At 35.1% G+C, this 15,791-nt stretch overlaps 1 protein-coding gene across 1 annotated transcript; it reads right to left on the bottom strand.

Annotated features, from left to right (window-relative positions):
* Positions 1-87: 87 nt before the first annotated feature.
* On the bottom strand, positions 88-15,389 carry LOC132304070 (asparagine--tRNA ligase, chloroplastic/mitochondrial). The gene is made up of 15 exons (XM_059801574.1): positions 14,911-15,389; positions 14,689-14,757; positions 11,460-11,570; positions 9,096-9,200; positions 6,597-6,734; positions 5,531-5,611; positions 3,990-4,067; positions 3,815-3,883; positions 3,585-3,659; positions 3,372-3,455; positions 3,108-3,194; positions 2,646-2,741; positions 2,488-2,562; positions 908-1,034; positions 88-457 (listed from the first exon to the last, which is right to left on the bottom strand). Exons 1-15 carry the CDS (start codon positions 15,322-15,324, stop codon positions 342-344), a joined length of 1,725 nt encoding a protein of 574 aa, XP_059657557.1. The 5' UTR covers positions 15,325-15,389; the 3' UTR covers positions 88-341.
* Positions 15,390-15,791: the final 402 nt, after the last annotated feature.

Raw genomic sequence — 15,791 nt, 5'->3', positions numbered from 1 at the left:
CAAAATGCAAAATTTTATGCTGTCATGTGGAAGTTTTCAGTCGTAACCATACGGTAAATTTTGCAAACGATGTAATCCAATGTAAAGTGTACACGAAACAAAAAGTAAATTACTACCATTACATAATATACAATATTTTAATTTAATTATGAACTCTACATAAAATGTTGTGGTTCCAATTTAAGGGAAGCTAGCCACCTTGAGCCTTAAACAACTTTCACTCGCCTGAAACAAAAGCTAGGATAAAAAGAAAACCATATTGCGAGGACAAATCCAATGAGAAAAAATGAATAAGTAAAAAAAGTTGGAACGGAAATTTAGTGCACAACTGAGGTCAAGCATCAAAATTCAGCTGATCCAGGGCTCCGAGGGAAAGGTATTACATCTCTGATATTCTCTATTCCAGTCGCAAATTGCACAAGCCTTTCAAAACCTAGTCCAAAGCCCGCATGAGGCACTGGCAGAAGGAAAACAAGAGAACATAAATCATAATCGAAAAAATTCCAGGAAGTCAACTCCAGTGGAAAGAAAGGAATTTCTTTTTGACAATTTAGAGAAAAAGAAAACTACCAAATCACTTGAAATATAGAAGATCTCGCCAAACTACAGTATCTGGCTGCCTCCGTTATTGTCAGGAATTACATACAAGTTTCGAGTGTTAAATCAACTAGTAGCTTAAAAAGGCATAATATTCCTAGTTTTGAGTGTTAAATCAACTAGTAGCTTAAAAAGGCATGATTTTGCACGGAGACTATAATTTAAAGACCAGAGAAAAGGCCACATGCCATGATGGCTCTGAAAGCCATTTTGCAACTAGGCGCAAAAGGCAAGTAATGCTTCCAAACAGATTGATGTGCAGGAACTACAACATGAGAGAACAAAGTTGGGTAGCAGAAAGAAGGCTGACCTGAACCATAGCGCCGCAGGTCAATATACCACCAAAAGCTTTTCTTGTCGAGCTTTAAATCATCCAAGCGATCTTCCAAATAGTCAAGACGTTCTTCTCTTTGGCTTCCACCAATAAGTTCACCAACCTGACAAACAAGAGCAACTTTGAAGCATAAGGTATAGAGAGAGAGAGAGAGATCCATTGTGGACCCCAAGCAGTAGGATAAGGCTTTGATGAATTGGTTTCAATTGTATTAAGTTGTGGGTCAGGATAACCATGTTTCGTATGCAAAATAGTGTAGAAGTGGCTAGAACGCCATGGGATCACATCTTAGAAACATAACAAAGCAGAGAAAACATTAGAGGGCAATAGATACAACTAATTTATATACGAGAGAAAAAAGTTGATAAAGAATAGCACCAATAGATCAAAACTCCTAATTTGTAAACCCATAAGGCAAACACAAGGCACATGAACCTCAATTTATGATATCATCCCTCTTCCCTTCCCTTCATACATTTTCGGTTACCTTACCGTGAGGATCCGGAGTAACAGAACTAGTGGATGAATTAGCCAGGAATGAATTATTTGAAATTATTCTCTTCGACCGAAAAAAAAAAAAAATTTGGCATGGTTATCTATTCAATTCACCCTGTACATCCATGAGGAGAGTTCTTTAATAAATTACAGCAGATACACACACACACACACACGTTCCACAAGTGCATAACACATGCATAATTACATAATGTGTATATGCATACATATAAATCCCTTTTTTTATGTATAATTTAATTCACTATTTGTCCTTTAGTTGAGTCGGGGAAGTGATAAATAATGTGTATGCATGATGTATCATATATTTAATTGCAGATCAAATATTTGATATGATTCTACGTCCTTCTAACTTCAGCCCCACTAATAGAAATGAATCAAATAAAATTATTTAGGGAAATTATCGATACATCCTACTTTTTTCTTCTAAAGACCAATAAGTCCTATAAAGTTTCAATAACACCATTAAGTCCTACTTTCAAAACATTCTCTCACATAAACTTTAAACCTCTCAATATTCCGTTTATTCCGTTCTTAAATTACTAAATTAGAGTAAATTTGGCAACTATAATTTTTGTCCAGAAATTGATTTGTTCTTCAAGCTATTTTTTTATTTAACTATTTGAAAATGCAAAATGCTTTCTCAGCAGTTGGAATTTTTTTTTTTTTTAATCAATTTATAAATTTTTTACTTTTAAATAGTTAGTCTACTTTCCAAAAATATAAGGAATGTATTCAAATTTTTTGATAAAAATTAAGAAACTATTTTCGAGAATAAAATTGACTACGAATTTTCAATAAAAAGAAAAGTATATAAATTACAAATCATGAAGCGTAAAGTTGGAAGTTTGCGATATTTAGAACTAATATGGAAACCATTACCAAAAAGCAGGACCTAATAGTCACATTAAAAATTGATAGGATTTCTTGGTCATTAAAAAGAAAAAGTAGGACTTTCCGGCAATTTTTCCATTTATTTATTAGTCATTATCTTCTAGGCAAGTCTGAAGTGGCAACAACTTAAAAATGAATGCGGGAAGTACCCGAGGAACCAACATATCCATGGCTGCAACAGTCTTTCCATCATCATTTTGCCGCATATAAAATGCTTTGATCTCCTGAAAGTTTCATATAAAGAAACTTCAAATCATTCTGCTACCAATTTTCTATTGTCGACATAAATAAAAGTTAAAATCCATACCTTTGGATAGTCTCTTATTATTACAGGGCATCCACCAAAGGCCTGTTCAGTGATGTAACGTTCGTGCTCACTTTGCAAGTCACATCCCCATTTCACCTGTTAAATGTAAAAATCGAAAATTGAGTAGTGTAACTTTTAAATTTCTATATATTAATAACTTCATCAAGAAATTTTCAATTTAAATTCTAAAAATAAAGGCAGGCATGTAGTTCTTCTAATCGTCATAGTATCAAATATGACGATTCAGTAAAACTAGTTATTGATCATGCTGCAAGACCATTCAGTAAAACTAGATTTCCAGATAATCTGATTTTTTGAATTGATTATCACAAATTCAACAGGGAAAAAACATTTAGAATATGGCATTAATAACCCCCTGCATTTAATTCAAAAAAAAAAAAAAATTGAATAGATAACCAACTCTAGTTGTAGAGGTACGAAAAACAAGTAAAAGTCAAGTACTGGGAATTCAAACTTCTTATTTGCTCTGAGAAGAAGTTCGACTGCATCCGTGTAAGTCAACTGCACAAAGTTTTTCTCAGCCACATCCTGTTGATTGGGACACATGAATTAAGAAAAATCACAAATTCGCACACACAAAAGTATCTATGATGCTGAAAAACACGGTCTAGGGGGGAAAATAAAGACCTAGAAATAATACAAGATTGCTGGAAAATGTTTAATTATGTGACAGTGTTGAGGAAAAGTTACGCTGTAAAATCATACACTCAGTCGGTTGATAATTCCTTTCTCTATCCAAGTGTCGAAGAAAGCCATATCTTCCTTGCAGTTTTCAAGGATATATTTTACCTTCAAAGCATAAAAGTTTATATTACTCCAGGAGCCCACCATCACAAGGAAAATACACACGAAATGAGAAAACAAGTGCCAGAATATATGGCATTGTGAATTGATTAGAGAAATGAAAAGGTAACATACTACATACTGGAGATAGGCAGTTGCACAGGCCATGTCATCATTCAGGTCAGCAAATGCAAGTTCTGGTTCAATCATCTTAGATAAAAGGAAAAATAATGTGAGATTATTGTTCACGTCACATGAAACATGAAGCCCTAAATTTTAGGAAAAAAAAAAAAAAAAGGAGAGAGAGAGAAAAAAGAAAAGAATTGAATATCAAAATAATTCAACCGTTTAACAATCAACAATACCCAAAATTCAGCCAAGTGTCTAGAAGTGTGAGAATTTTCTGCTCGAAAAGTTGGACCAAAGGTATACACCTGGAAAAAGTAATCTAATCAAACATAAATACAAAGAACTAGGCTACTAGCACAATTATAGACCATTAAGTTAATTTCAAGACAAAACGGGGTTAAGAAGATATACATCAGAAAGAGCAGTAGCATATGTTTCAGCATTAAGTTGGCCAGAAACGGTTAAGAACGCTGGTTTCCCAAAAAAATCCTGGCACATGAAGAAAGAAAGGAAAATTGTATCAATAGCACTTCGCAACTACAAGTTTCGTACTCATTTTGTACAAATGATGATTTGATAAACTGAATATGCTTCAATGATGACAATAACCAGCCAAAAATAGTTCTTTGTTAATCTTTGAATTTCATAGCAAAAATAATTTTTTTATAAAAAAAATCTAATATTTTGGTGGCAGCTTAATATTTTTTTATTTTCGGAAAGTGGTGGCAGCTTAATATTGTTGGTTTATAGCTGATGCAGGAGGATGTACATCCATCCAGGATAACCCTGCTTCTCTTGCTCATGCAAAGGCAAGTTGTAATGACCCACTCCACCACATGGTACAATATTGTCGGCTTTGAGCCCAAGCCCGCACGGTTTTGCTTTTGGGTTTTACCCCAAAAGGCCTCATATCAATTGGAGTGTACAAATCCTACATATATAGCACTTCCCCTTTTCACACCCAGGCGATGTGAGATTGTGCATCTGTAGTTTATTCAATGTGGTAGCCTGCCAGTGCCTCTTGCACCCGCTCACAAGGTTACCACAATCTAATGCAGGCAGAATCAGAATTTCAAATTTTGTCTGCATCACAATCACCTCCCCTTAGGGGCCCTACGTCCCTGTTGGCCACACTTTCAGTTGGGTCAAGCTCTAATATCATTTGTAACGACCCACTCCAGCACATGTACAATATTGTCCGCTTTGGGCCAACCTCGCACGGTTTTGCTTTTGGATTTTACCCCAAAAGGCCTCATACCAATTGGAGTGTACAAATCCTACATATATAGCACTTTTCTTTTTTACACCCAGGCGATGTGGAATTGTACATCTGTAGCTCGCCCAGTGTGCACCCAGGCAATGTGGGATTGTGTATCTGTAACTCGCCCAGTGTGGTAGCATGCCAGTGCCACTTGCACCAGCCCACAAGGTCGCCACGCAAACATTATTCAAACTCTTTTCAACATTATATTAGTCGAATATGGAAATCAAGCAAAGCAAGTGATTTCAATGACACGGTCCACCGTGCTCCTTTGTCCTCCAATTCCCAAAAAATCCTAACTGGATGTTAAACTGCAAAATGGGCCACTCCTCGATTCATCAACCCTGCCCACGATATTTGGAAATTGAATAGAGTAAGAGAAACAACGAAATCCTTATTTTAACCAACAGGCTAGTAGCCTAGCGGTACCAGGATCCTACTTCCCAAAGGGAGGTCAGGAGTTCAAGTCTCGGTGGAGGCATGCGTGTGTGTGAGTACCAACTAAGAAAAAAAAAAATTAAAAAATTCCTTACTTTAAAGTCTAACTAATATTTTCAATGTCATTCAATATAGATGAAGATATAAGGAAAGGTTTAGGTGAAAAACAAGTAAAAAATTAAATAAAATAAAAAAGTAAAACAAATGTGGGAAAAGAATACAATAATTGCACCAAACAGACCAACAGACTGACCTGTGACCAATCAATGACGCCATTTTCTGTTTTAGGAATGGCATCCACTGTAGAATCTGTAGCTTCTCCAGAACTTGGAATCTGTTAAAATTAGAAGAAAAGGAGGAGGAGGAATCAGAACTACCACAAGATGTACAGGGCAACTGAATGCAATAGTAATTAGTAAAGTAATTCGACCAGATTACACTGCTAACCATATGCTTATCATTTTGAAATTGCAAAAAATCTCTTTGCACTGCACCATTAGTGCAAGTAAAAAATGTTTTTATATTTTTTAAGCCACCCATTTCAAAGCGGGCAACAAAACAAACACAGAATTGAGAACAAGAAATTGTCCTTGAGAAATACAAAAGTATCACTCAATGGAGGAAAAAGGGAAACTGGTATACTATTATAAAACCTGCATGCCCATTAAGTATATACATTTAATTTCTAGTATATAAAAGAACAGAAGAGAGAAGAAAATATAATAAACACACCCATACATCATCAAAAGCCTATAGAAATCTATATTCTCTAGTCTATAGCATATCAGATGTAACCTGCAACAAGACCCATTCTGGATACTAATCCACAAAAATTGCAGCTTTAGTGAATTCTGCTTTCAAAATTATAAAGCGAAAAAGGGAGTTTGAATCCCCTTGGGGCCACCCCCAAGGAATTTTCTCAGTACTTGCCTGGTGCATGCGGGACTTGGGGTGGTGGATTATGGGGTGCTCTAAGAGGTCCAGACCACCATCATCGTCAATATATATATATAGATATAGATATAAATCAAAATACCATGAAAATGTTATCTAATCCCAAAAACAACCAGTGAAAACCCCACAAGAAAAAAGATAAGGAAGAAGAGATATGAGAGGATGCATATCCTCCGATGAAACCCATTCAAGATGCAATTGGCATAAAAGAAGTCAAAGAGGAGGTATCGAAAGTCAGCATCACGCACGCAACTCAAAAAATGCAACCATGCAGAAATGTAGTATCATGTTTGAATGGTCAAACATAAAAGATGAATGAGACATTATCCAAGGAATGAGGGAAATTGCGTTAAGACAGACCATACCAAAGTGGTTACGCAAAACTGTTCACCAGCTCCTTCACAATCCGAAGCAGTAATGATTGGACTTGAGATCCAGACAAAGCCATTTTCTTGGAAAAATTTGTGAGTAGCATACGCCAAAGCATTCCTCACCCTTGCAACCTAAAACCATCTTGCACCAAAAAATATATATATAAAATAACTAGATTATTGATCAAAGGAAGTTAACTCTCCACATAAGTTATTACAACGACAACAATGCAAGAAATAATTTACCCATCAAATATGTCAATTTCCATTATTTAACATCATAGTAGGTAGGCATCATTAAGGGAAGTGGTATTTCCTTCTTCCAAATGGAAGCTCAAAGGTTTAAGTCCCCAATGGGAATGGGCAAAGGTGTGTGATTTACCTACTGAACAGGGGGAATAAAAATCATAGTAGGCCTATTAGCGATCATATTCATTTAAAAAAAAAAAAATCATAATAGGCCTATTAGTGATCATATTCATATTTTATAGCAATCTAAAAGTCCAACCATGTTTACATGAGAAGATAAACTTGAGATTCTTGTTTTTAGGGTCGAGTAATAAAATGATTAGTATATAGAGAGTAACTTCTTTTCAATGCTATATAACTAGCAGTCTAAAAGTCCAACCATGTTTACAGGAGAAGATAAACTCAGGATTTCTTGTTTTTAGTGTCGAAATCTGAAGGTTCTAACTAAGGTTTGCCATTAACATCCAGCGATTGGTCACCGGCTCACCGCAGATAGTAGGTTCTGTGGACTTGCTCTCTCTCTCTCTCTCTCACACACACAAACACACACACACACACACACACACAATATATATATATATAGGAGCTCTAAAAATCATATCCAATTTCTCTTAGATCGCAAAACGATTCCTACTTTAAACAATTTTGTATCATTCGCTCATTCTTGCATATTCATGTTAAAGATCAATTTTGGATCAATTTATTTGCTTACTTCCGAAATTCAAATATGAACAGGTTCTAGATTTTCATTTCTCTCCCTCTCTTTGAGAACTCTTTCGTTTCATTTTTTCATAGTTGACTGATTTTACATCAACAAATTATTCACAGTTGATGCATTGTGTGTCTGTATATTTATCTATGCATATTTATATATGTATGTTTTATGTATATTACCATGCTTAGGGATGCGCGGCTACATTTTAACAATCCAATAATCCCTAGAATATCTTCTTTATATGTACATAGCCAAATTGGATTATCAGAGTGAAGATCCATCCATTAACAGATTCAGATATGATTTTAGGTGTCTACAGGCATACTGCAAGTAACTCTAACATGCCCCCTCACACGTGGCCTTTTTATCCAACACGTGTTTCAATATTAATTATCAGACTGATAAAGAGGTTCAAACTCAGACCTTGCCTGCTTCGATACTATGTAACCACCATCTACTCTAAAATCTAAAGCTCTTAAAGATGTAACTTTTAATATTTAAATCCTCGAACAGAAATCCTAAGAGCTCCTAGCTCAGAAAAGTAGATTATTTGGATTCAACTTCAAATGGTATTAAAAGTGGATCCCACATAATTAGACAAAAATGTTTGAATTGGTGGTTTTGGTCCCAACTGATTTTGGGATGTTTTATCATTCCCCCTGCAACATGAAGGCTCTTTAAGGTGCTGTCTAAGTTAATAATATTTTGGACCACTTTAGACATAGAGCTGCCTTAACAATTTGGAAATTTTAACTCAGAATAAGGTCGTATTTGAATTCCTTATATGCACTTAGATGCCAAAAAATAAGTGAAGATTAAAAAATATATATAAGATGTCTGGCTATGAACATCAAGAGGTTCTGTCGTCCAGCTTCAACCAATCATTGAACCAAATTCTGTTTCATAAGGCAGTTTTAATAGCACATATAAAATTCTCTAAAACAATTGAAACCACCATAGAACAAACCACTTCTTTTTTATGTCAAATTCCTTTCAGAAAAACAAACTCATTTCCTATAATGGTTATTGTTGCAAATAAAAGAGAATAAGTGCTGATCTAGCTCTAGTACTGAAGAAAAAGAGAGTGATCAATTGAAGTGATTAAACAAATGAAGCTATGAACATGAAAAAATATAAATTAAAAATAAATATATGTAAAATAGAACTGCAATAATAAAAATAATACAGATTCAGGGCACTTATTTTTATATGTAGGCACAGTGAAAGAAATATAAATTCCTTGCATGTAACCAGTATGTTATCTAAAATTTACATTAGCTCCACAAGTCAAGTCAGACCAATCTTCTCAAGAGCCTTTCACTATTTTTAACATCCAGGTGAGGTGAATATAAGACTTTTACAAACTCAATAGTGTATATTGCAAATTCAACCAATTGAACCAAGACTTTTTGTACCAAGGACCATATAACAAAAGAATTTTGATCCAAACCTAACTGATTCAAATATACTTAAAAGGAATTAACAGAAGAAAATATGTGATGTGTACCAAACAAGAAGCAGAATCATACCGCACTGAAAGTATTTGTTCTAGGACGAAGATGAGCCTTCGTTCTCAAAAATTCTCTGCTGACTCTTTTCTTTTGGATGGGAAAGGAAGGATCACTCTTGCCAACCTGTAAGAAGAATAATATACACGATAAGTTCAAAATTTGCAAATGATCACTATTAGCACAAAAATTATGATACAACTGACAGTGTTTTTTTTTAATTTTTTTATTTTACTTTTGCCATGCCTAGAATTTATATGTCAACATAGGGATGAGACATTAACCAACAATGGGAACTGCATCATAAAATTAAAGATTAAAAATCAATGAGTCCATTATAAATTTTAATTCTAGCCACGAAAGGACGAAAAACAATGATATTTATGTATAACATTTGCCTGTATAGAAGAATTACAACTTTCTTTTTGCTGCCAAACAAAAATAAAAAAGAAAAAGAAAAAAGAAAAGGAAAGAAAAGTAAAACAAGAATTTATGATGTTATTTAAGCATCAGCCCCTAATAGAGCAGAGTGATAAAAAGGAACTAACCAAAATAAAAGAATGGAGAAAAAAAAAGTTCATGTAGCCAACCCAAATAGTTGAAACAAGGCTTTTTGTTGAGTAGATCTCATAAAAGTATAACAATGTCAAATTGCCAAAGCCATTGTAATATAGTGGTTCGAGCAAGGAACGAATACAAATAAGTGGGTTGATATAATCCAGCCCTTGCAATAATTTGCTAAAATGTGTTGTTGGCAAATAAGCAATGCTAATTTCAGTTTTATAATACAAGAAAACAGACGCATGAGGGAGAAAAAGAGAGAGAATATACGAGAGACAAGTGCAACAATAACTTCAAGGCATCCCAAACATCGAAGGAGAGAAATGGAGAAAAGGGAACATGGAAAGATAAGAAAAGAAGAGATAGGATAAGGAATAAAAAAAAAAACTGGAAAACAGGAAGGAGAGAGAGAGATAGAGATAGAGAACAATAACTGTCTTAATTAGATCAGAAATTCAATCATCTTCAAGTCTACCACCCCCTCTCCCCCACCCAAAGAGAGAGAGAGAAGGGAAGGGTAGGAGAGACTTTCTGGCTATCCCAAATATTGCTTACACTCTTCATCTTCCATAGGTCCAAATACTCACATTCATCATTGTCCTTGAACTGAAATGTCGATACCATGACATGCCTCTACTAGGTGGCTAAATTATTCCCTTTCCACCTACCTATATGCCTCTTAAGTGATAACCTAATGAAAACTTCTCTGAGCATCAACATTCCTTGCTTGAGAAAAACAAGGGTCACTTTGTATGAATGCTACATGAACTCGGGTGAGTGTGTCACGTGTAAGATTCAGCCTGCGCAAGTCCCCTATGACCCTATCGCATGCAATATCCACGATGTAGAATTCTTCTAGAACACTGCTTAATTATAGAAATGTTTAAAGAAAAGTTCCAATACTCTTACAAATAAAATTTAAGAGGAAGGATAGAGGCACACAGTTTTTAACTCAGTCAGGGAAATGTAAAAAACACATTATATATTTGGGTTATTTTTTAACATTATAACAAAAATGAGGAGCAAATTTTATTTTGGACAAGCGTACCGATTTATATGCCAACTCGAAAAATATATAACAATCAGGTTATGATTTTAACCACAGGAAATCTTAGACCCTGAATCCACCTCCAAGAACCTCTTCTGCCTCTGGCTAACCTATCCAACATGCTTTTCCAGCTTCAGTGACGTCAAATTTCATTAAAAAAACAAAAAAATCATCATATTGTTGACGGTAAGTATGATTTAGAAGTCCATGAATACAACAAGAAGGATGGATGCAAAAGCTAGTAAGGAATCTCAGCCAAAGAGGGAGAATGTGTTGAAGTAGTTAAAGGAGAGTGAGTGGCTGTAGACCAATATATTAAAGTTGGTCAGATAACCACAGGAAACGTAAGCGACAGATTGGAGATAAATTTTGTGTCCCAAGGCTTTGGCATTACTGAGATCATTCAAAAATAGAAAGGAAAAAAAGAGGGGGGGGGGGGGGGGGGGGGGGGGGGGGGGGCGCGTGCAGGCGGATATACATATACACACACACACACACACAAAGTAAAGGAACAACTAAATGATAATTAGAAAAATTGCTACTCTTGGAGAACTCCGAAATTATAAACAGATTAAAATGACTGATAAGCAAGAAAAGCCATATAGTCTGAGAACAACAGATGAAGAGCAGACAGAAGATGCACATGCCAATAGATTGAAACAGAACCAAATTAAGCTATGCAAAATTACCTCAAGCTGCAATATATGAAGAGCAAAACTATTTAAATTGATACAAAGAAATTGCTCAGTTTGATGAGAATAACAAGAATTTCTTACCACTACAAGTTTATCAACCTTCAATTCTACTTTCTGCTTTGATCCTTGGCTTTTTACGATAAGCCCTTGGACCCATACTGATGCACCAGTTGTAATCAAGCCACTTTCCACCTATTAATAAGCTCCCAAGCTTAGAATTATGAAAGAATATTTATGCTATTCTTTATTGCAAGAAACTTCAGGAATGATTACACCGTGAATTACTTTCATGATGACACCAACAAAGAAAAAAGCTTGCAAAGTATATAAGCAAGATTTATAAACTGATTAAACATGCCTGGACAACCCACAATGCAACTTTACAAATAAATAAGCCCGCATGCTCATGGGAATTCAAAGTATATTTTCATATGCAAGAATGTTTACCTAAACCTTTGCACTATCATCCACTGATCCATAAACTAATCAAATGAGTGCTTGATGCATTCATTAAGGAACTTAAGAAAAATTCAAAAACAATACTATCCACTTAATAAAGTCAAGTTCCAACTATTTAAAGTTGTATACATTTATCTCGTTTCATCATTTAACTCTAAGACCATAATTTCAGTCGAATGCACATTTTCTGATTTTTCCTTACCATCTCAACTCATATTAACTTCAATCTAATCCTTCCACTGGGATTAACCTCAATGAGAACCACATCAGTTTTCCTCGATGGTACAATTATTTTATTTATTTATTTTTTTTGATAAGTAAAAATATATTAGAAAAACGTTCAAAAGGGGAACGCATCCCTAATACAAGAGAAAAGATCTAAGGAGCAATAGAATCCAAGAGATCAAAGAAATCATCAATCGAGGAGCATGTACTTCCTCTAACATAAAAGAATAAAGAACGACGAATATGAATTTTTAAATTAGCTAAGGACGATTCTTTTCCTTCAAAGGATCTGTTATTTCTCTCACGCCACAAACACCACCAGACACAATGAGGAACAATCTTCCAATAAGCACGAGCTTGTTTCTTAACAGGACAACTTTTCCAAGCGTTAATCAATTGAGAGGAGTGCTTAGGCATTACCCAAAAAATGCCGAATATGCTGAAAATAAAACTCCAACAACCAAACGCCACAGGACAATGCAAAAGAATGTGATCCACGGATTCACAATCATCTTTGCATAAACAACACCAATTAACAATGATGTTGCCTCTCTTTCTCGATGGTACAATTATTGATCATGGCGAAACTATCTTAATTGACTTTCTTTCCGATGAACTACTATTTCAATCGTATCATGAATGTTCTCAATTCTACTATTATCCTTTCTTGTCTTGCCACACATTTATGGTCCATCTAAGCATTGCATTTCGGCCTCACTTATTTTATGAATTTGTTGTTAATAACAGCACAACATTCTCTCCCACAATGTATAGTTGGTCTCATAAACATTTCATAGATTTTTTTTTTTTTCCTAGTTGGTACTCACACACACTTGTCTTTTCTGAGACTTGAACCCCTGACCTCCCTTTGGGAAGTATGAGACCGATACCGCTAGGCCACCAGTTGGTCGTTTCTACTTTTCAATTTTAGAGACACAAAACAAGCATAAAAAATGCTGGAAACAATCCCCTATTTAACCTATCCTGATTAACATTATCCATTTATCCCTCTTTCTGAACACTCGAGTTTACATAACTTTGTGTGCGTGTCTTGACCCATGATCTTCACTATATCCTCATTTGTATTTCTAGTTTTTCTAAAATTACATTTTATATATTCAATTTCAATTATACTTATCTTAAACTCTTTTTATTGTAGAGCTTCTTTCTAGACCTCTAAGGCTCTAATCAAAATGTGACGAGAAAAAGAGAAAATAGACTTAGGTAGTATGGACATATCCAAGGAAAACCTGCAGATACTCTAGTAAGGAGAGGGGGACAAATTTACAAGAAAGGTAGAAGGCAAAGTAGGGGATCGAAGTTAAAATAGGATGAACTCGTTAGAAATCATTTTGAAAAGTTAAATACTGTAAGAGACATGACTTGTAATAGGAAAGAATGGACAAATATAATTCATGAGGTCAATCCCATTCATATGGGGTTGAAGCAATAATGATGATGCTGATGATGAATTTAACAAGCATATTCAAGAATTGGCACATTCATCAATAATGGCATACATCATGAAGCTTCAACTTGAATATGCCAGTTCTTTTGTTACTAAAAGAGGGGGGAAATGAACATAATCCTGATCTCAATGTAAGCCTGCAGTGATTGAATATATGCTTATTTCTCATTGTCGCTCTAACTAAACATAGTTCCACCACATATGTCCTTTCTCATATTGATATATCTCTTTTAATTCTTTTGTTTTCTAAAACCAACCATATTATATTATATCTCTAGAAATCTTGTCATACACTTTCTCCACTTTTGTAAGAACAATATTAAGAGCTTTTTTCCCTCAATGTCTCCCCAAGTGTATCCTCAATAAGTAGCTTCCATTATTAAGTTGAATCATATTTCATTTTTGTGTTAAGCTAGTGTGCATTAGTTCTACTTACATTACTACCAAAAGGTCCAAAACCGTCCTTTGATCCGAGAGATGGAAATTTGGAACAATCGGATGGTAGGATGATTTTTCCTATGACTTGCCCGGACGATTAATTATTATATTTATAAGTGAAGCGCTGTATTGTCAATGGCGTCGCCCGGACTTGAACCAGATACCTTCAGTGTGTCTGGGAGATTAATTATCCTTTAAGTTTTATTACAATTGCCATTTTTTTCTTTTTTGTTTGTTTTTATATTAGGGGGATTTTCACAATTCTGGTTCAGGGTTCAAGAGTAGACTATCATGGTGGCTTATAGTTGCAGGCTTACACGTTTGGTGGATTCTGTAGGTTTCATACAGTCCGCCTTTCAGTCTTACTTGGCCACCATGTTTGCCTTCCACTGTAACTGTAAGTTCCCGTGGTTTCCCAGCTCTAGTCCTCTATTTTCTTTTTCTTTTATCTCTCACTCTTTTTTATATTATATATAAGTATTTTCCAAGCTCTAGACCTCTATAAAGTGTTATGTTAAATAACTTTCTGCATGCAGAAGTATGAGAAATAACAGGAAAGAGAGAAATTATCTTGTTAACTTCACAAAAATAACAGGAAAGAGAGATATATATTGTTGTTTACTTAATCAAATTTTAAAAGCAAAATAAAAATAAAATAAAATATCTTCAATAGACACAGACAAAAGAACATATAGAATCAGATTTTGGTAGTGATACTACCTGATCATAACCTTCAGCATCGGAGTTCATCACACATTGCATGTTTGAAAGACAAGATCCATCATTGACCTGTACATTCAAAACAAATACAGAAACAATTAACACCCAAACAATAAAACTTCCAAGATAAATTACGAACAATTCAATACTTATTTCCCACCAAAAAAAACTCAATTCTTTTTCTTCCTATATGAACTGCTTGTGTATAATCATTATTGATACCTCGATGAATGTAATACTGCTCTGCACCCGAAGCGTCCGAACCCAACCTTTTACCAACAAAGTCTGCCCTAATCGGTCCAAACCCTCGTCAGGTCCTCCCTTGATGTCGACAATCCTCAACCTCTTTCGAAACTCTCCAACTTTTTCGATGCCCTGGGTTTCGAAAAACTCTCTCTTGGGCTTCTCTACGGCCTCGCCGGGGGAGAGAACGCATGAGATTGAAGTGCAAAAAGGTCTCCGGTCGGGAAATGGTGAGGGAGTAGAGAGAGGGTGAAACTTTGGCGGGAGATGAGAATTGTTCTTTAGGGTTTGGGGTTTTGTTGGGAGGTTTGTTTGGCGGTAGACGGCGAGGAATCGGACGGTGGAGAAGGGTCTGAGGCGGAGAGAAGAGGCTGAAGATAACGCAGCAGCCATTTGATTCCCAGCTGCTCTCACTGTCTTACCGCTGCGTTGGTTTGGTTGTGTCCACTGCCACCGGCTCGGTTCTTAAATCCCTTTTTGTCGTAAGTTGGAAAGATTTGGTTCAATTATTTTTTATTTTATTTTTTGAAAGGTGGCTTGGTTCAATTTTCCTAAAATAATTTTTAAAATGGGCAAAATAATAATAATAATAATAATTAAATAATTATGATAAGTTAAAATAAGTTAATTTCATGGGGAGGGGAGGTGTACTATACACTTAAGCCAAATTGGTAAGGGAAAATTTTGTTTAATTTGAAATTGATGTGTGGGATCTAATATAACTTTAGTCCCAGTGATTAAGTGTTGTAAGGTATACTCGTCTTGCATAGGATTTGAATGAGAAGTTAAATGAGTGTGTATATATTACTATTTAATAACTTAAATTATTGGTAAATGGACAAACGTCACCCGTTACAACT

Source organism: Cornus florida, unplaced genomic scaffold, assembly GCF_030987335.1.
Source record: "Cornus florida cultivar Cherokee Brave unplaced genomic scaffold, ASM3098733v1 CherokeeBrave_3.0.0_Hap2_Chr04, whole genome shotgun sequence".
NCBI lineage: Eukaryota > Viridiplantae > Streptophyta > Magnoliopsida > Cornales > Cornaceae > Cornus > Cornus florida.
This window is presented reverse-complemented; position numbering and strand designations above follow the sequence as displayed.